The 19787-nt window shown below is 40.6% G+C and overlaps 5 protein-coding genes and 1 pseudogene across 5 annotated transcripts; 3 read left to right on the top strand and 3 right to left on the bottom strand.

The window, feature by feature from the left end:
* The first annotated feature begins 704 nt into the window (after positions 1 to 704).
* On the top strand, positions 705 to 2039 carry LOC101314660 (high-affinity nitrate transporter 3.1-like). Its single transcript, XM_004299101.1, has 2 exons — positions 705 to 982; positions 1196 to 2039. The coding sequence occupies exons 1-2, from the start codon at positions 862 to 864 to the stop codon at positions 1705 to 1707; spliced, it is 633 nt and encodes a 210-aa protein (XP_004299149.1). The 5' UTR covers positions 705 to 861; the 3' UTR covers positions 1708 to 2039.
* Positions 2040 to 2889: 850 nt separating this feature from the next.
* Positions 2890 to 3648, top strand: LOC101313124 (high-affinity nitrate transporter 3.2-like). Its single transcript, XM_004300968.1, has 2 exons — positions 2890 to 3037; positions 3122 to 3648. The coding sequence occupies exons 1-2, from the start codon at positions 2890 to 2892 to the stop codon at positions 3646 to 3648; spliced, it is 675 nt and encodes a 224-aa protein (XP_004301016.1).
* A 1242-nt stretch (positions 3649 to 4890) lies between these two features.
* LOC101313419 (high-affinity nitrate transporter 3.1-like) lies at positions 4891 to 6025 on the top strand. The gene is made up of 2 exons (XM_004300969.1): positions 4891 to 5239; positions 5805 to 6025. Exons 1-2 carry the CDS (start codon positions 4891 to 4893, stop codon positions 6023 to 6025), a joined length of 570 nt encoding a protein of 189 aa, XP_004301017.1.
* Positions 6026 to 6353: 328 nt separating this feature from the next.
* On the bottom strand, positions 6354 to 8535 carry LOC101314949 (manganese-dependent ADP-ribose/CDP-alcohol diphosphatase-like). Its single transcript, XM_004299102.1, has 2 exons — positions 8409 to 8535; positions 6354 to 7735 (listed from the first exon to the last, which is right to left on the bottom strand). The coding sequence occupies exon 2, from the start codon at positions 7712 to 7714 to the stop codon at positions 6716 to 6718; it is 999 nt and encodes a 332-aa protein (XP_004299150.1). The 5' UTR covers positions 7715 to 7735; positions 8409 to 8535; the 3' UTR covers positions 6354 to 6715.
* Positions 8536 to 9620: 1085 nt separating this feature from the next.
* On the bottom strand, positions 9621 to 13339 carry LOC101313707. Its single transcript, XM_004300970.1, has 7 exons — positions 12572 to 13339; positions 12190 to 12474; positions 11854 to 12072; positions 11537 to 11716; positions 10811 to 11317; positions 10208 to 10372; positions 9621 to 10113 (listed from the first exon to the last, which is right to left on the bottom strand). The coding sequence occupies exons 1-7, from the start codon at positions 13337 to 13339 to the stop codon at positions 10036 to 10038; spliced, it is 2202 nt and encodes a 733-aa protein (XP_004301018.1). The 3' UTR covers positions 9621 to 10035.
* A 2040-nt stretch (positions 13340 to 15379) lies between these two features.
* LOC101313992 lies at positions 15380 to 17021 on the bottom strand (annotated as a pseudogene).
* Between the last annotated feature and the right edge of the window lie 2766 nt (positions 17022 to 19787).

Genomic DNA, 19787 nt, shown 5'->3' on the forward strand with positions numbered 1-19787 from the left:
GAACTAAAGAAGAACATCCTTCAAACTACTCATTTTTATATAATCTTTGATCAATCGAGTTTGATGAACGTTGTATTTTTCTTGTCAGAGGCTTAACTAAGAGCCTCTAGAGTGGAGACAAGAGACACTTATGCAAGCATAGTTGGTCTGCTTTGCCTTTGGGGTCGCCTTCTCAGCCTCTCTTAGTTGACTTCACAAGCATTTTGCCTTCTCAGAATATATTCTTTCTCATTTGCTAATTAACATTGTCTGTCTATAACCGTGTAAGCTTCATTTGCTTCCCAACTCTGTGGCCTTCTCCTTTTGTTGTTGTTTGCCCTTTCCAAAACATTAGAGGACAAAAAGATAGAATCTCTCAAATGAAAAAAAATATATTCAGAGGTATAGAATCCATAGGAATGAGCATAAGGCCAAGTAGGCAAGTTGCTTCAACCTTGTATATGAACACAAACAAATTCCAACCTCCTCAGAGTCAACCATTAAACAAAACCCCAAACACATTCAGCCCAAAAATCTTGTTTGGTTTCAATACTCTATTCCAAAATATCAAACAAAACCATCCCTTCAGGGTTCTTTAGAGCCATTTCGATCATATTCTATGCTATTTTCTCCACGCACAGTGCAACGCTTAGGTTCCTAATCTCACACAATCCAGCATATACTTTGGCCTTTTGACCTTTTCTGCGTACCTCATTTCTCACTTTTTCTATTCTATTTTCTTTGCCTTGTACTTTGTATAAAAAGGGTTCCCCAAGTACCAGTTAATCATCATCTCATCATCTTCAGTATCAGTGTCTCATAGTATCTCCCTCTCTTTCTCTCTCTGCCTTTCTGCAACTCAAAGCAACCAAAAGGACTCAGATGGCTTCTCGTGTTGGGATTCTATTGGCTTCTGTGCTTGTCCTCTCCTGCTTGGCAGGAACCTCCTATGGTGTCCTCTTCTCCTCTCTGAAACAAACTCTTGTTGTAACTACTACACATGGTATGTGCATAATTTCCATGATAAATTCTCAAACTTTCTACTCCCAAATCCTTGTTTTCCAATTGGGTTTTTGTTTAAGTTTTCATTTTAATTCATGGATCTACGTTTCAGCTTTACTTTCAATGAAAAGTCTCCGACTTTCTAGTCTCAAATCATTGTTCTTCAATTGGGTTTTGTTTAATTTCTGATTCTAACAAGAACTGGTATTTGCAGTTGCGGCAAACGGAACACTCCTGAAAGCTGGGGAAGACAAAATCTCAGTAACATGGGGATTGAACCAGAGCCTCCCAGCCGGGACTGACTCGGCCTACAAGACCGTCAAGGTGAAGCTCTGCTACGCGCCGGTGAGCCAAGTAGACCGCGGGTGGAGGAAGACAGTGGACAACCTCGTCAAGGACAAGACCTGTCAGAAGAAGATCGTCGCCAGGCCGTACAACGCCTCCACGGAGACCTTCGAGTGGACCATTGAGCGTGACGTGCCCACCGGCAAGTACTTCGTACGCACCTACGCCTTCGACGCCGAAGGTGTGGAGGTGGCTTACGGCCAAAACACGGGAGCTAAGAAAGACTCCAACTTGTTCGAGGTGCAGTCCATCACCGGCCGCCACGTGACGCTTGATATCGTCTCCGTCTGCTTCAGCGCTTTCTCTGTTTTGTCCCTGGCTGGGTTTTTCATTGCTGAGAAGACGAGGGCAAAGTCGTCCAAAAGAAATGTTGGCAACTAAGCCGATTTATGAGAATGGGAATCAGAAAAGTCCACCAATGTTTGGTTGGTTCTAGTATTACCTTCACTAGCTTTGTAAGATTATAGTCGTTGTTTTCCCATAAGCAGTTATGCATTATCATGTTTTTAATACTTTAAATGTATGAGAAGTTGAAAGTGATCAAATGTTGAGTCGAGTGTGGCTTAGGAATGAAGAGATGACAACTATAATTAGTACAATATTACGTCGACGTGCTAGAATAGAAGGTCATCACTATCTTATACTATTACGATGGTGTGTATGATGATGAGCTTGCATCCTTAATGAAGTCAATGCAATGTTGTTGATGTGATAATTACTAATTTTAATTTTAGGTTATGATGAACTAGTATGTCGTAGTGATTCTCGGTGGCTGATTTACGAATCTTCAAGAATATATAAGTTAGTAAAGCATGTCACTATATAAGACACCGATGATTCTAGCACATATGATGATTTCTATATAGCTATAGACAATTGACACTGCACGATATTTATTTATTTTTTTTATGATTTTTAGATAATACTATTTTTAGCTGCTGATGTTTGAGTATGTCATAGACATCGCTTTAGTACAAAGTCACGAATTGATAGACGAATATAGATGAACCATCTTAGTAGTTGTCACTAATGGTATTATTGATGATTTTTATCTATTTGTTCGATGTTGAACCAACATTGCCACAATAGTTTATGTACCGGATAAATTGCAAGCACAAAAGCTAATCAGCATGAGGGATTATCATCAATACGATAATTGAATCATGAGTGACGATCAATGCATTTTGCATCTACAATGCACTGGATTGGATACGAGCACCACACTCCCTGAGGCTATGTGCTGATCACCTTCACCAGGCGACCACATTATCCAACTCTAGCACTAGCTACTATCTAACAAGTAACACGAACCTTGGCTAGCTTATATCTGAAATTCATTGGTTAAATTTGAAAATTGAATAATGAAAAGGAATCGAAAATGCATTAAAAGTAACTAGCTAGTGGAGAAAAAAAAAATGTTTGAAAGTCGCCTCTTCCACTCGTTCACACATGCAGCTTTAAGCTGCATTGTAGTGCAAGATTTTCGCTTGAATGTTTATATATACGTACAGAGATTCAGATTTCACAGAAATCAAGTAGAAATTAACTTCCGAAAATTCTCAGATGGCATCGCGTAGTGAGATTGTCTTCGCTTCCCTTCTTCTTTTTCTTTCGTGCATATCAGAACCCTCGTATGCAAATGGCGTCGTCCTCTTCTCCTCTCTGCCCAACACTATCGAAATGATCGTTTCACCCCACAAACCTGAACAGGGTATGTAAAATTTTTCAGCTTTCTAGTCCAAAATTCGAGCTTTTCTCTTACTATGAGGGTTAATTTAACTCAGCATCATTTCAGTTGTGAAACCCGCCGAAGGTAGTTGGACCTTTGGTGGGATGTTAAAAGCTGGAGAAGACAAACTCAGCATCTCATGGCGTCTAAACCAGAGTTTCTCAGCCGGAACCACCGACTCAGCGTACAAGACTGTGAAGGTGAAGCTGTGCTACGCGCCGGTGAGTCAAGTGGACCGCGGGTGGAGGAAGACTGTGGACAACCTCGCCAAGGACAAGACATGCCAGTTCAAGATCGAAACTAGGGCATACAAACATGGCTCTAGCAAGTGGAAGTACGTAGATTGGACCATAAAGCGTGACGTGCCTACTGCCTCGTACTTCGTACGCGCCTACGCGTACGACGGCGCAGGTGTTGCGGTGGCTTACGGCCAAAGCACGGGACCTAAGAAGAACTACAACATATTTGAGGTTCAGGGGATCACCGGACGACACAAGACGCTTGATGTGGTGTCGATTTGCTTCAGTGCTTTCTCCGTTTTGTCCTTGGTTGGCTTCTTTGTTATTGAAAAGACCAGGGCAAAGCCGACCTAATCAGTGAAGTGATATTCCGTGGTACACTCCCATCATCCAACTCTCTGTGATGTTTCATTATTTTGGATGATCCAACAGTTACCAGATTAAAGAGACGGCTACAAATTAAGAAGACCTATTTCTCTTCTCCTTTATTAAGAAATTACACTAATGATAAATTGAAAATGACTGTGTATTTAAATTCTGCATAACGTATGAGGAAAAAGATCATGAACGTATCCCTAGTGAAAAACTTCTCCATCTTAATATCCGAATGCTCCTCATTCATGATTCATGTATTAATAATCATGCATTCTGCATTATATTTAAAGACTATTTTGTTTTTATGATTGTCATCACGTCGTGCATACAAGAGTTTCCCTTGTTTTAAGATGGCCATGAATTACGTGAATTCATGTGAAAATTTTCAGTCAGAGCCTCACAGGTCATATATAAGAAAATTTCCCTAACAACTGTGCAAATTATGAACGCTAGACATTACGTACCCACGATTCAGTTTGCCACTAGAAGATCGAATATCATAAAACTATGGGGAGGTGACTATAATACTGATTAAAAGTTAGTTATATTCGGGTCTTCTCTCAAAATGGTTCAGAATCATTGCATGCAGTTCAAAGTAAGTCATCTCATTCTGAAGCTAATAACTAACACCGTCATTCTTACTTAATCTGGAAAAGAATAAGCAAAATTTGAATAATTTATACAAGATATATATACACTCTTTCAATACCAGCTCAATAATCTTTGCTCAAACGGGGGGCGCGGCTGTTTGCTCCTACTATGCTTCTATGCTGCTATTTATAGCATTATATTCAGCATATATAGGACTGAAAGGACTTATTATCAAACAATTTCAAAAACTATCAGATCGATGGCATCATATGGTCGGATTCTGTTGGCGACTCTTCTTCTCCTCCTCCTGGCAGAAACCGCTTATGGAGGCATTCTACTATCCTCTCTGCCCAACACTCTTTCTGTCTTTGCTGCGGCTCAGAGACCAGGCCGGGGTACGTATGCATATATAGTTGCATACATGTAACTAACTATTTTCCATGCAGATCGAGCTTTATTTACCAAAAGTTTCTTTAACTCTTCAACTTGATCTATGGGATTTACAGTTTTCCCTGTTTTTCTTTTGCTGGAGCTACGACACCGAACGGGACATAGTACTTAGATTTTCAGATAACAGCCGGAGAAGATATACTCGGCGTTCTGTGGTCTCTGGACAATAGGAGTTTCCCAATGGGGACCGACACGGCGTATAAGACGGTCAACCTGAAGCTGTGCTACGCGCCGGTGAGTCAAGTGGGCAAGCCGGAGAGGAAGACGGAGGACGACCTCGACAAGGACAAGACATGCCAGATAGAGTTCTATACCGGACCGTACAACTCCTCTAGTAACTGGCAGTTCTACGAGTCGACTTTGGACCGCCACGTACCAATCGGATCGTATTTCGTACGCGCCTACGTGACCGACTCCGCCGGTGTTCTGGTGGCTTATGGTCAAAGCACGGGGCAGGAAAAAGACTACAACATATTTGAGGTCAGTGGAAGCCACAAGAGGCTTGAGATGGTGTCGATTATTTGGTTCAGTGTTTTCTCAATTTTGTTCTTCATTGTTGCTTAGCTGATAAGCCATCAGAATAATAGCTGATAATGAGTTGCATAATACTGCAACACTAATAAAATTTGAGGTGCGTGTGAGAAATGTGCACATGTACGTAATCAGGAAACAGTCCTGTATATAAGCCTTGCTAGTGAAGAAGATCGAGTTCATCATTGGGGTACATCGTCATATATCTATTATCCAGCAAAAATGATTTCAGAAACATTCAGTGATGTTCAAGATGTGGCATCTGTTTAGTAATAATGTAATATACAGCTCATTTTATAGCTGCCAATACCTCTTCAACTAGTTAGCAATCTCAGATGAAGTGGCCAGCTCTTGAAGCCTTTTCGATCTCATCCTTTCATATCGCAGTAAGCAAGAGAGTCAGTCAAACCCATGCCAATTGGTAATATATAATTCTGAGTCTAAATAACTGATGCGTGCACTGCTCTATAACAAGAGCAGGTAGCTTTGTTTTACAAGACCAATTGAACAGAAGCAGGTTCATCAGTTTCATGATCATCTTTTATTAACTAATGCATATATAGGGCATATAGCATACGTGTACGACGGCGCCGGCGTTGCGGTGGCGTACGGTCAAAGCACTAATGCTAAGAAAGACTTGAACATATTTGACGTCCAGGGGATTACCGGACGACACAAGAGGCTTGATGTGGTGTCGATTTGCTTCAGTGTTTTCTCCGTTTTGTCCTTGGTTGGCTTCTTTGCCATCGAGAAGACCAGGGCAAAGTCGTCCCATCACAAGTGAAGGAGATACTGTAGTAGGCCTTAAGGTCTCATGTAATGTTGGTACTTGGTACGTACTTCATACTTGATGTTGATCTTTCTGAATTTCATGAAATGTGTCTTAAGTGCCTATTATATCACATAGCATTTTTATCATTCTTACTTGTTTATATAAAGGAAGTGAGTAACTAGAATTCTTAGTCCCATCAATAAAAAAACCTAGAATTCTTGGTGAAAGGCTTCCACATCAAGCAAGGTTAGCAAGGTTACCATGCTGCAAGCCTGCAATTGCTTTTTCTGTTTTATGATTGCTTAAAGTCACCTACTCAAATTAGCAGACAACTCAACATACAGAAATTGTAAATTTTCTTCAACTGATCAGTATTAAATATTTTTACACCATAAAAGCATACATATAGCTCAGAAAGTTTTATTTTGACAACTATCAGGATGAAGATTAGCCACTTTCCAGCCACCTTATGGGTTCTTCATGGATCAATCACAAATGCTAGTGTACATCGGTGTCAAGAAAACAGACCAGCATAGAATTCTCTGTTGGGTGTTCCGGTGGGACTACAGAAACATGAGTAGCTTGTGTACAATCCCAAATATGTGCAGGGAACCGAGGCTTTTGAGGCTTGTGCATAACTTTGTACATAATCACATGTCAGAACAATATTACATACAGTCTGCACCAGACTCGAAGAATTACTCACAACTTTTGGTGCTGTTTCTCTCGAAAGTCTGATTGAGGATTGAATTGCATGTCCGTGCTTGCCATCCGGTCAGTGCCAGTAAGGGAAAGCTTATCATCATAAACATCGATATATCCATAGGCATCTGTCCCAGGCGGGCACTCAAGGGCGGCTTCAAGTGTTCTGTGATGTACTCCATGGGAATCAATTGCGTGACCACCTTTGTGGTCGTGCCCAGCAAGGCAAACCTTCACACAGTTGTATCTGTGTATAACACCCATGACTTCGTCGCAATTCCACAAAAGTGCTTCTTTGGAGGATGCCCCAGGATCTAAAGGCAGATGGCAACAAACCACTACTTTTTGTTTCAACTCTGTTGCTTCCTGAAGAATGCCGTCTAACCATTCCAATTGTTCTTTTCCAACTGCCCCATTGAACATAAGGAACCTTCTCTTCAGGCCTTCCAGTCCAACTGGGCTGTTCTTATCTGTATTTGGGTTCTTCTCCTGTAGAAACCTCAAAGCCTCAATTGCATTTGGATGATCTTGAGGCCAACCAATGGCACTGATATCATAGCCATCCAGCACAACAAATCGGAATTCTGGGTTTGGTGAAAAATCATAGTAGGCACGACCATCGATACTTGGAATCTTCAACAGCGGTAGTAATTGCATGCGAGGAAGATTATAGAGGCAGTGATTACCAATCATATGATAGACAGGGCCACTGAAATTCTCAAATTCCTTGACAACTTTTGTTACAGCATCCAAGGACTGGTCCTTTGGGCAAAAGCCATCAACAATATCCCCAAAGTTGATCACAAACTTATGCTTCTTCTGTTCATTCCATTTTTGAACTGCTCTTTTCAGTATGACAATGCTATGGCGATAGTATCGTGGCACACCAAGGAAAGATCGGCCATCAGGAATATCAGCATACTGAACATCAGAGATCACCCCAAAAGAAAATAGTGGCCGCTTCCCATGTGCACTGGCTAAGCCATTTGTTGAGCCCATTCTGTTGCTCGCAGCAGAACCCTATGAGACAGCATGATCAAATTCTTAAAAGTTCATTATGGTATACAAACTTCAGATCGTGCAATCAACATTCTAGATTGAACATGGTTTTACTTGCTTTGAGGCAAACAAAATCCTACCAACTAACAACCAAATCTGGAATCAACCATCATCATTTCAAATGTGCAGCTTATTTCAAATTCTAGATTAACCAAAAACTACTGTCCTGCCAACAAATGAAAAAATTCATCATTAGCCAATCATCTTTTCAAAGTTTGAACTGATTTGGAGTACAAATCATTACCTCTCCACGAAACAAACATAAACTAAAATCATCAGACATAAACTTAAATTCAGCTAAGAACATCAGAATTCGAATACAAGCAGAATTATCCTAAACCTGTACTAGTATCCCACAGACAATATGAAACCAAGATATTATCTTCGCAAATTGAAGCATATGAACAAACCCAACCTCAAAGTTTCTTTCTGAATGGAAACTTTATTGGAAACCTCAATTCTTTCAAAAAAAAGACTATGAGCAAGTCGATGAAAGAAAAGTAAATTGCAATTGGGTAACTCCGGCGGTGATGAGTTTTACATACATTGCCCACCCTCAACAGAACTCAATGGAATCACGCAATGGGATCAGAGAATATTAGAAAAAGATGATAATAGAAGAGAGAGAGATTACCACGTGACTGCTGAATGAAAACAAGTGGGTGTTTCTATCGTCTCCGATGGTTTGGGAAAGAAAAAACCAGGAAGCGATTTTGATTATCGTCGTCGGAGAATCTGTCGTACTACATATATAATATACTAGTTCATTTCGGATTTTGATGCAAGTTACAACCCAAGATGAAAAAGAAGAGAGAGTTTTGATTTTTAAGCTATTCACAAACAAAAGTATTTATATTTACATGAGCCCAATAATTGTTGGTTTGGGCCGTTGACGGCTTGCAGAACCAGCACCGAACTGCGTCTTCATTTACCAAATGGCCATTTTGAGTGCGACGTGGCGTAATTCGAGCCTTTGTATCGTTTTTATTTTGTTTTTTTGTTTAGAAGAATCTGAGGGAATCGCCAACCTAGTGGTTGGGTCGGTGGTTAGTCACTGGTGCGTGCCGCCCAGTCACCGCAGGTCCGGAGCTTGGCTCGCAATAGCGGTGTATGTGGCTTAGTGGTTGAACGTCAGGTCTAAATCTACAAACTTGAGTTCAATTTACGAAACAGTTAAAATGACGAGGCCTCTTTGTTATGCATATAATTGGAACATTTTACATACGAAAATTTAAGTAATGAGCCCAAAATGTATCTAGATTAATAAAAAATTCGTCCGAATGGTATACGAACTTTATCTCCTTATAAACTTTAGTATATCAGAACGGTATCTCATATTTCTATCCCAACTTAAAATTAGTATATATAACCATTAAGATGACTAATTTACCCTTAAGTGCTCTTTTTTTCTTAGTTTTTTTAATTTGTTTTTCATATTCCAGAAATATTAGAAAAGATTTTGAAATTTGATGATTTAGGTTGACCTTTATAAACTTGAAGAAGATTGAAGAGGGAAAACATACAAAAGTTCAATCCTTGTTGTATCCGCTGACACTCAATGATTTTGTTGTTGTCGTTGACATTCAATAATGATTGAGATGAAGAACTGATTATAAACAAGGAGAAAGTGACGATGCATTTTTTCTCTACATTCCTAAAAATATAAAAAGCTAAAAAAAAATTGGAATATTAAAACAAAGAAGAAAAACTAAGAAAAAAAAAGAATTTAAAAGTAAATTGGTCTTTTTTTTGTTTGAGGATAAATTAGTCATTTTAATGACTATATATACCAATTGAAACATGAAATACCAATCTGATATTTTTAAAACTTGATATTAAAAAAATTATAAAGAGGAAAAGTTCATATATTATATGTTAACCGTAAAATACTCGTGAATTGGGTTGTGAAGAAGAATGACAATATAGCTTGTACAGCATTGACCCCAAAGAGGAATCTCGTTGCGAAAGACTAAAGAATTACAATGTTCTGACAACTCTGTGTAGTTTGAATGTAAATATCACTGTTATTATAACTTCAAGTCCTATATGGATCTAAGCACCAAACTATGACCAATTCTAGTTTGTAGTTTCTTCCCTGTCCAAGTTCGGAAGCAAAACACTGAACTAAACTGTGACACTGTGAGTAATCAAACCGGATAGCCACAAGCTCCTGTGACAGAGTGGAATAGGAGGCACAACATTTCTGGCAATGAAAACTTTGCTTGATGGAAGCCGTTCTCAGACTCAGAATCTGCTCTCACTCAGCTTATTGACGACTTCCCATTTGTGGACGGATTACAGATTTGGAAAACAAGCTTCTCTGGAAGTTTTTTAGAGGCCTGCAAAAGAAGAGAGTGCAACAGAGGTTATTCAGAAAACTGTCAAATGTTCCTTACAAATAGAGTGACATTTCTACTGTCTGGGAAGACTAACCTGGAAGTGCCTCATGTGCAGAATTGGTTCACATCCGACATCCGCAACTGATTTTCCATTGGGAGTTTGCAGCTTGAATCGTGCAGCTTCATATGCGGAAATGGCAGTGTCAGTCTCATCAGGTAGGTGGTGACAAACCTTCAGGAGGGAGCTGAGAGAATTCATCTGGCAGAACATATCAAAACATTATGTGAAAAACCCAACTCAAACACTATTCAATCTTTCAATAGAACTTGCCAACAGTTACATAAACTCAAAGCAATCAGGCATATTTACCCCTCTGTAAAGCTATGAGAGTTGAACAAAACAGGATGCTATCCATAGGCATATTATATTACAGTTACTTTCCGTTATGTTCAAATGAATTTTCTTGGTGATGCCATTCTACACACCAAGCAAGCATCTCAAGAAAGACAAACTCGGTAGAACCATGTCCCTATACTATGCTACAGTAGGTGCTGACCTGAGATTTAATCTACTGATGCCAAAATAAAACAGCATACATGCTAGAATGTTCTTCTGGCTTTGGCATTCTAGAATAGTTCAAGAATGTGTTAGCCTTCATGCACCTATAAAAAGAGAAAAACTATTGAAACTACTAACCTTCATGTATGGACAGGATGCACACCCTCCATTAATAGAACACCCCTCCCCACTAGCCACTCCAGGTATAACAGGCAGTATGACATCACCCATCTTAACAGGGCTGAGGCCTGAAGAAGAATTGGTTGATGTGCTTGTCATTGAATCTGATGAAACTGGAAATACAATTTCAACATTGATCTTTGCTCCCCCTGACTTTGCAGAACCTAACAAATTGCGAACTAATGCAACAATTGAAGTAACCATTCCAGATTCCGTCCCTAACACAAACTGAAGGTGGTCATTGATATTTCTATCTAAAGCGTCTTGAACCTTTTGCTTTATGAAATCTAGAATGTTTTGGGTAGACCCCACAACTCCCATTCCTCTTCTCTTTGCTTCCATTGCCAAAGCAAACATTTCTCCAGGGACCTCAAAATGAGCAGTTAGAAATGCATCACAATACATTTCATTTATCCTATTCACAACCTCATTTCCAAATAAATGATGCACTATGCATGTCCCATCCTAATACAAGAAAATCAAAGTGTCAGCACATTAATTTAAACGTAAGAGTACCATGCATTAAAAGCGCAAGGTAAGTTAAAGAGAAAAGCTTGAAATGACATATCTGACAATGTATCAGAGAAAAATCAGATCAATAGTCTAGCACCAAGTCAATATGCAGAGGCAGGGGACTCAGGTATCCAACAACATATAACCTCTTAAAAACAAACATATTCACACCTGATAATAATGCAGGCGAGGTAGCAGAGATCTGATTGAGTCTCTATTGTGTGCTGGATGTATCTCAGCAATTTCTTCATCTGTCATCTTTGTCATTTGCTCAAGCAATACTCTAATATTTGCACCCATGTAAGAGTCCGGACCATACCATACATTTAAATCTAGCACTTGAGAAAAAGCCTGCACAAGAGAAGTGACATAGATTTTAGATAAGAAAGCAGCAACAACTGAAAATGAAGATTATTTGTTCTAATTATAAGATGTACAGAATCAAAATATAATCGAGATTTTGGGATGAAGATTGTCGTATAACCAACCTGAAGAATGGTTTGGACAACATTTGAAGAAGTACAGGTAATTGTTGGCACAATCTCATGTGCATAAGCTTTTGTCTCCAGTGACGTATTAATGTAGACAACATGCAATGACTGAGGTGACCTAGAAGCATTCTCAAGGTAACTCATATAAGAAGGCGAAGACGCAGCATCTGCCAAAGAACAACTAATTCGTTCACTTGACATTCTGTATACACCGACCTGCACCAAACAAATATCTGAACAAATAAGTTCATGAACCCATCCTCATTCATCTAACAGTTACACTACCCTGCATTTAGTAACGACTTCTCCATAAACATAGAACCAAACAACTACCTTTTGAAAGCCTGCCTGATCAAGGATCGCCCTGACATTCTCTGACATAAAATCAACCCCCAAAACTGTAATAAACTCGCATCCATCTTTCGCCATCTCCAAAGCCGAGTCCGCCATGACCAACGAATCCGAAATGTGGATATGAGGCCAATGCTTCTTCGCAGCAGTCAAAATACCCTGAACCTCAGGGTCCATGTAAAAATGAGCAACCACCCCAATCTTCTTCTCCTTTAACACATTAACAAGCTCCTCAACCTTATCCTCATCCGGAAACAAATACCTCGCCTGCATTTAAATTCAAGTCATTCAACCCAAAATTTAACTAACATTCCACAAAACTAATCTTACTAATCGAAATCGAAACACATGCTATTATGCTGACCTGGGTTTCGGCGTAGCTACCTTTGGCCTGAATCCCATCGGCGGTGATCACCAGAGACGGGAACGGCTCGAACGGCGGCGTCCCCTGTAGCTCAGCCACCAAAGCCTTAGTCTTTTTGTGAATACTGACCAACACATTATGCCACGTGTTAACCCTAGACCTCTGCGCACCAGGCAACCCAACATTAAGCGCCGCCAGGTCATCGGTCTTGACCGCCAGAACCTCCTCCGGCGCCGCCCCGTCGAGAACAGACACCAGACACGAGCAGAACCCTCGAGTGATCTCGGAGTCGCTGTCGGCGGCGAACCGCATCTTGCCGTCGTGATCCATCTTGGCGTCGAGCCAGACCTGGGCCGTGCATCCCATGACCCGGTTGGCGTCGACCCGACCCGAATCAGGGAGCGGCGGGAGGAGGGCGGCGTAGTGGAGGAGGCGCTTGACGCGGTCGAGGGGCTCGGTGAGGGAGTGGAATTCGGATGCGAGGCGGCGGAGCTTGGAGGGAGCGAGGTCGTCGGCGGCGGAGGAGGTGGGGGAGGGGGAGAGGGTGGCGGCGGAGCAGGAGAAGGTAGGGTTTTTGGGGGTGGGATCGGACGGTGGGGATTGGATGCATTTTAGGGATTGGTGCCGCCTGAAGCGGAAAGTTCGGAGCTTGAAAGGTAAAGAGTTGGGCTTTTGAGTTGGGGGGATGGAGAAGAAGGAAGAGGAGGAGGAGGAAGAAGATGATGAGGTGGCTCTTAGACTCATGGTGGTGGTTGCAGTAGAGTCCATTAGAGCAAGTAGGAGGGTTTGTGAGTGGTGGAAGGAGAACTGGAGAAGCGAGAGAGAGAGAGAGAGAGAGAGAGAGAGAGAAGAGATGTTTATATATGAGGGAAGATTGGAACTTTGGAAAGAAATGGAATGGTGCAAGATGGGAGAGCAAACCAGACCAACCAACGATATGAAACTACGCGCCAATTTATTAGGAAAATACAAAAAAGCACACCCATTTGGAAAGTGATGGCCCCACCTGATCAACATGGACGACGGACCTTTTTTGTTTTTTGGGGTCGATTGGGCTGTGTTTGGAGGGAGGGAAATTGGGGAAGAGGAGGAGGATCCGCCGGAGAAACGGTGGTCGGAAAATGACCAATTTGAAGCTGACCTTTAAAAAGATGGAATGTTTATAAGGTTGGTCGAGTGGTTTAGTACGGAACTCTTTTGTCTTAAGTCTCACTAATTTGTGATCTTAGATTATAAGATGGTTTCTGTTAAAAAAAAAAAATTATATGTTAATTTCAGATCATTTTTGTTACTAGTCAGTTGTTACAGTAGGTAACATTGTTTTTTGTTGTGTTCGTTTCTTATTTTTTTGAATGAAGACTTCATGCAAGTTATGGAAAACAAGGTGGAGAATGAATTCATCCAAACACAGCCTAGCTAGAGTTTCGTAACTAGGATCCAGCATCTCCATCATTTTCATTTGCTTTTCCTCTCTCGTTTTTTCTCTTCAAGACTTCAAAGTTGTGGACTCTACATCCCTGCGCCTTCTCAAAATCACCATCAGGGCACCACCCACCTCGTCATCGCCACCTTACCATCACCGCTAGCCACCTCTATTGACACCACTCACTTCTGGTTAGGAGGCGAGAAGTCCTCAAAATGTTTATACAACTCTTGGTGAGGTGAAAGATCATTTGCCATTTCATGCAGTGACTTCCAAAGTATCCACTGAGATCGGCGCCCCCAACAAAACATTCATTACGTATCATCAAGTTCTCCCTAGATTTCTTGATGTTGTTGTTCTTCATAGGGGTATTTCGTTTGAACATCAAATTGAATGACTTGAGACGTGTTGCATAGTGAAGAATATAGAAGCTGATCGATGAGCGGTTAGGGCTTTTTGACAAGTGCTTCTTCTAAGATGTTGTCCACATAAATGATATGGAAGGAAAAGTCTAGACAACATAAACCATTCTCTTCTAAGAGAAAAAACAATGACCACATAAAGGATAGGAAGATGGAAGGGGAAAAAAGAATTCGAAAGAAGGAATTATAAGAGAGGTTGGGGCAAACTTGGGCACAAATTGTTTTCTTGTTAAGTATTGATGCATGCAACGTTTTGCTATCAGTGATCATGAAATCACAATATTAGTATTGATAGAAGTAATCTCATTGCCACTTTTCTCAAGATTCTTGTGGTTTCTGGCACTTGAAGACAATCAAGGTCGATGTCAAAGGAAATTGCAGCCTAAGTAGGTGGGAGTCATGCATAGAAAGGTGGTCATATTTGCACCAATCGAGTACTCTAACTCAAAGTCTCCTCGTCCACTTTGCATATAAAGAGCATAGTAACTATGCATGCACATTCCTTTGTTTCTTGCACTTATTCAGAGAAAAGGGTCAAGGCTGCACTAAGAGTCCTGGACGGCTGGACATCATGAGAACGAAGAGACTTTTGAAAGAGATAGTGGAAGAGATAGATTTGGAAATCAGATCTTTGATCCCTTTGTAGTTGGGGAAGAATCACAACTAGATTATGATGTTACATGGAGTTGTAACCTAGCTTGGTGAGTAGTACCATGGTATCAGTTGCCACATACAACCAAACATGTAGAACCTATAAGAGTAGCCAAAAGACTAGGAATACTGTCCTAGCTAACCCACTACTACTAAATGCTTCCGCACCAATCTCAACTGTGGTATCAAAGCCACAAATTCTAACGGTGGTTTCAAAATAACCAATTCTAAAATGTTTATTGATGACAAAACAACAACAACAACAACAACTTGATTAAGAGCATATGCATATGAATGTGCTGAATGGAGGGATCAAGGTGAGTGTAGTACCGGGTGAAGATGTAGAGGATATTTCTTATGCATGGTGCTTCCACAAAGTTCACTCATGTCTAAGGCCTCAGCCTCTGCTCTACCACTTGGCAACTTCCAATCAAACCAATATAGAAGGTTGGGTAGCACATATTCAGATGAAGCAACCCCAAAGGCCTGTCCAGGGCACCCTCTTCTACCACCACCAAATGGGATATAATGGAAGTTCTCTCCTTTGATATCCACCGAATCGCTCTCAAATCTCTCCGGCAGAAACTCATCCGGCCTTTCCCAGAATTCGGGGTCCCTTTGGATTGCGAATGCATTGACAAACACTCTTGTTTTTGCAGGGATATGATAACCTCCCAACTCTACTGCCTCAGTTGTTTCTCGAGGAACTAGAGGTGTTGGAGGATGTAGCCTTATAGTTTCTTGGAACACACATTTGAAGTAGTGCATTTTAGTGATATCATGCACATCCACCCTTGCCTTCTTCCCCACCACTCTTCTTATCTCGTTTTGCACTTTCTCCATCACACTCGGATTTCTCCCGAGCTCTGCCATTAACCATTCCATAGTCGACGAAGTAGTATCACTTCCAGCGAGAAACATATCCTGCAACCAATTTAGTAACAAGCATATATAATGTCACATTGTGTTGAGAGAAAGTAATCCAAAGAGTATGTGATTGACACAGATTGATAATAGAAAGAGGTCCAGACCTGTAAGATAGCTTTAAGGTTGTCTCGAGTATCAAGGATTGTATCCTTTTGAAGTTGGAGGAGAATATCCACAAAGTCCTTCTTATCCGCCTCACCTTCTTCGTTGCTTTTCTTATGTTCTTCAATCAAATGATCAAAGAATCCATCAAACTCATCAGCAGTTGCTTTCAAGCTTGCAATCAATCCTGTCAGAGTATCAATCCATTTTAAACAAGGGAAGTAATCTCCGAAGCTGAAAGAGAGATCAGTAGCATAATGAATCTTCTTGTTGTCTCTCCAAACCAGTCGCCATCCTCTACAAACTTTTCTCCAAGAATACACCTAGACATTATGTTGCTGGTGGTTGTTATCAGCATCTGACCCAGATTAATAGGAGACTCACTGAGGCACGCTTTACTTATCCTATCGAATAATTCGGCAACTTCATCTTCCATGGCATACTGAAAATCTTTTAGTCTTTTATGGCTCAGAAGTTCAGTAACACATATTTTTCGAACTTGTCTCCAGTACTCCCCATAAGGAGCAAAAACTACGTCTCGGCAGCCATAGAGTAATATGTTTGCAGCAGTGGATTGAGGACGGTTGCAGAAAACAGCGTCATGAGTCTTCATAACTTCCCTAGTCATCTTTGCAGATGAAACTATAAGCGTCGGAACTTGGCCCAAGCGCAGCAGCATTAGAGGGCCATACGTCTTTGAAAGAGCTTGAAGAGAGCGGTGCGGGAGTTTTCCTAGCTGGTGAAGGTTTCCAATCACTGGTAACCTTGCCGGGGATGGCGGCAAATTGAGCGCCTCACCTGATTTAGAAAGTGAAAACACAACAAAAATAGACAGCAAGAGAAGAGAAACCAGGAAAAGATTTAAGAGTGTAGTACTCCTTTGTAGTTCTTGCACCAATTGATTAATAAATGCCACTAAAGCCATTGCCAAACTCTGAGCTTTCTCTGCTCACTTCTCTCAAATGCACTGATGCTTAATTTCCTAGCAACTCTATCATTGCTAGAACATATATACTAATAGAGAGTTGTAACTTCCAGCAGCTATGCTTCTTCCTTATCATAAAAATTGCATAAGATCGTCTAGTATCACAATCATTATCTCCCATCAGAGGATTCCAAACAAAATAATTCACTTACTGTTCCACTCTAGATAATGCAGTAGATTCTGGAAAACATAATGCAGGAGCAACATAGCATTTTAGCAAGTAGACAATGCAAACAAATGCGCATCGTTTTTCATGTTTCTTGAACAGAGTTGACAGCAACAGGCCATGTAGAAAAAGATGAAGAGAAAAAGAAAACTCTTGTATTGAAAACATTTAGGTTACAACCAAGTATATATATACAAGCCTAGCCATACTTAGCCATACCAGCCATACTCATGAGTCATGACTACTGACTTCCTTACACAGTAAGGTGGATGACTTACGGTGTAAGGTATGGTGCAGTCAACATGCTACACCATACTTCACTGTAGAGTAGGTAAGGTGATGAGCACTACACCATACTTTCTCTATTGACTATATATTTCTATATATTTCAATACTCCCCCTCAAGCTGGATCAAGGATATTGATTGATCCAAGCTTGGATAATAACTGATGGAATTGAACAGAAGGCAGAGCCTTTGTAAAAACATCAGCAAGTTGATCTTGGCTTCGAGTATATACTGTGGAGATAACCTTGCTTTGAACTTGCTCTCGCACATAGTGACAATCAACTTCAATACGTTTGGTCCTCTCATGGAAGACCGGATTTGAAGCAATGTGCATTGCAGCTTGATTGTCACAAAATAGTAACATAGGATGAGACTGAGAGAATCCTAGATCAGCTAGGAGATATTTTAACCAGATTAACTCACAAGAAGTTGAGGCCATTGCTCTGTACTCTGCTTCTGCACTTGAGCGAGCAATCACATGTTGTTTTTTGCTTTTCCAAGTGACTAGATTTCCTCCAACTAGAGTACAAAATCCAGTTGTAGATTTTCTGTCAAGCTTGTTCCCAGCCCAATCTGTATCAGTAAATCCTACAATGTTGCTGTGACAATTCTTCCTCATGAGAATACCTCTGCCTACAGATCCCTTGAGATATCTCAACACTCTTTTAACAATGAGCATATGAGATTTAGTAGGAGCATGCATGAATTGACTAATGATACTCACTGCAAAAGTGATATGAGGCCTAGTAATGGTGAGGTATATGAGTTTCCCAACCAATCTTTGGTACTCATGGATGTTTGGGAGAGATTCACCTGCTGCATTCATTTGGAACTTGCAATCTAGAGGAGTGACACAAGGTTTACTTTCAGACATATCTACTTCTTGAAGTAGATCCAGAAGATACTTTCTTTGGTTTAAGAACAAACCATTCGTGGAAGTGGCCATTTCAATGCCAAGAAAGTATTTCAACCTTCCGAGATCTTTGATGGCAAAAGTCTGATGTAAAGACTGCTTGAGAAGATTAATTTTTTCCAAATTCTCACCAGTAATGATGAGATCATCAACATAGATAAGAACACAAAGTTTACTTGCAGATCCTTTCTTGACAAATAAGGATGAGTCTGCATTGCTTCTTTTGAATCCAGAGGTTTCCAACACAGAGCTGAGTTTTGAATACCAAGCTCAAGGTGATTTTTTTAAGCCATAGATAGCCTTATGTAGCTTACAGACCTTGTTAGGAGTGCCTTCTTATGGATGACCAGGAGGGAGCTGCATATAAACTTCTTCTTCTAATTCTCCATGTAAGAAAGCATTTTTCACATCCATTTGAAACATAGGCCACTCATGGTTCACTGCTATTGACAACAACACCCTCACAGTATTCATCTTTGCCACGGGAGCAAATGTCTCCCTGTAATCCACTCCATAAGTTTGAGTAAAACCCCTTGCCACTAACCGAGCTTTATGTCTCTCAATTGAGCCATCAGATTGGAATTTGGTTTTGAAGATGCACTTACTCCCTACAACTTTCTTCTCAGGGGGAAGTGACACCACACTCCAAGTTTTGTTTCTATCCAATGCTTGTAACTCTTCCTGCATAGCCTTTTTCCAGGTTGGTTGAAGATTTGCTTCTTGAAATGTTCTTGGTTCACTTTCACTTGAAATGTTTGAGAGAAAGGCAGCATGCGATTTTGACACTTTGTCGTAAGAAAGAAACTTTTTGATTGGATACCTTGCAGCAAAGGTCTTGTAATTGTCCCACTTTGATGGAGGTTTCCTAATTCGAGTAGGATACCTCCTTTGAGGTTGAACCTCAACAACCTCTTCTTCAATCTCTTCTTCAACATCTTCTTGTGTTGCTTCAGCAGGCAACACCACTTCATGTTGTTCTACACACACATCATCATTTTGAGAATCTAGTGTAGGTGGAGAATCTGGTATAACTGTAGGAGTAGGAGTAGGTGTCTTTTCTAAAGGAGTAGAGGAATGAATAACTGCTGCATCATTCATGGTAAGAGTTGGGAGAGGCAATGAAATAAAATCATTGAAGAACTCCCCTTGAGTGGAAACTTCTGGTCCGCTAAAGAAGGGAGATGATTCATCAAATCTAACATCTCTAGAAACCACCAGCTTTCTGGTTTTTGGATTATAGCATTTGTAACCCTTTTGAGTTGTGGAGTAACCCAAAAACACACATTTGGCAGCCTTCGCATCCAATTTGTCTCTATGTATTGCTTGGATGTGAACATAACA

Source organism: Fragaria vesca, linkage group LG5 (assembly GCF_000184155.1).
Source record: "Fragaria vesca subsp. vesca linkage group LG5, FraVesHawaii_1.0, whole genome shotgun sequence".
Taxonomy (NCBI): Eukaryota; Viridiplantae; Streptophyta; class Magnoliopsida; order Rosales; family Rosaceae; genus Fragaria; species Fragaria vesca.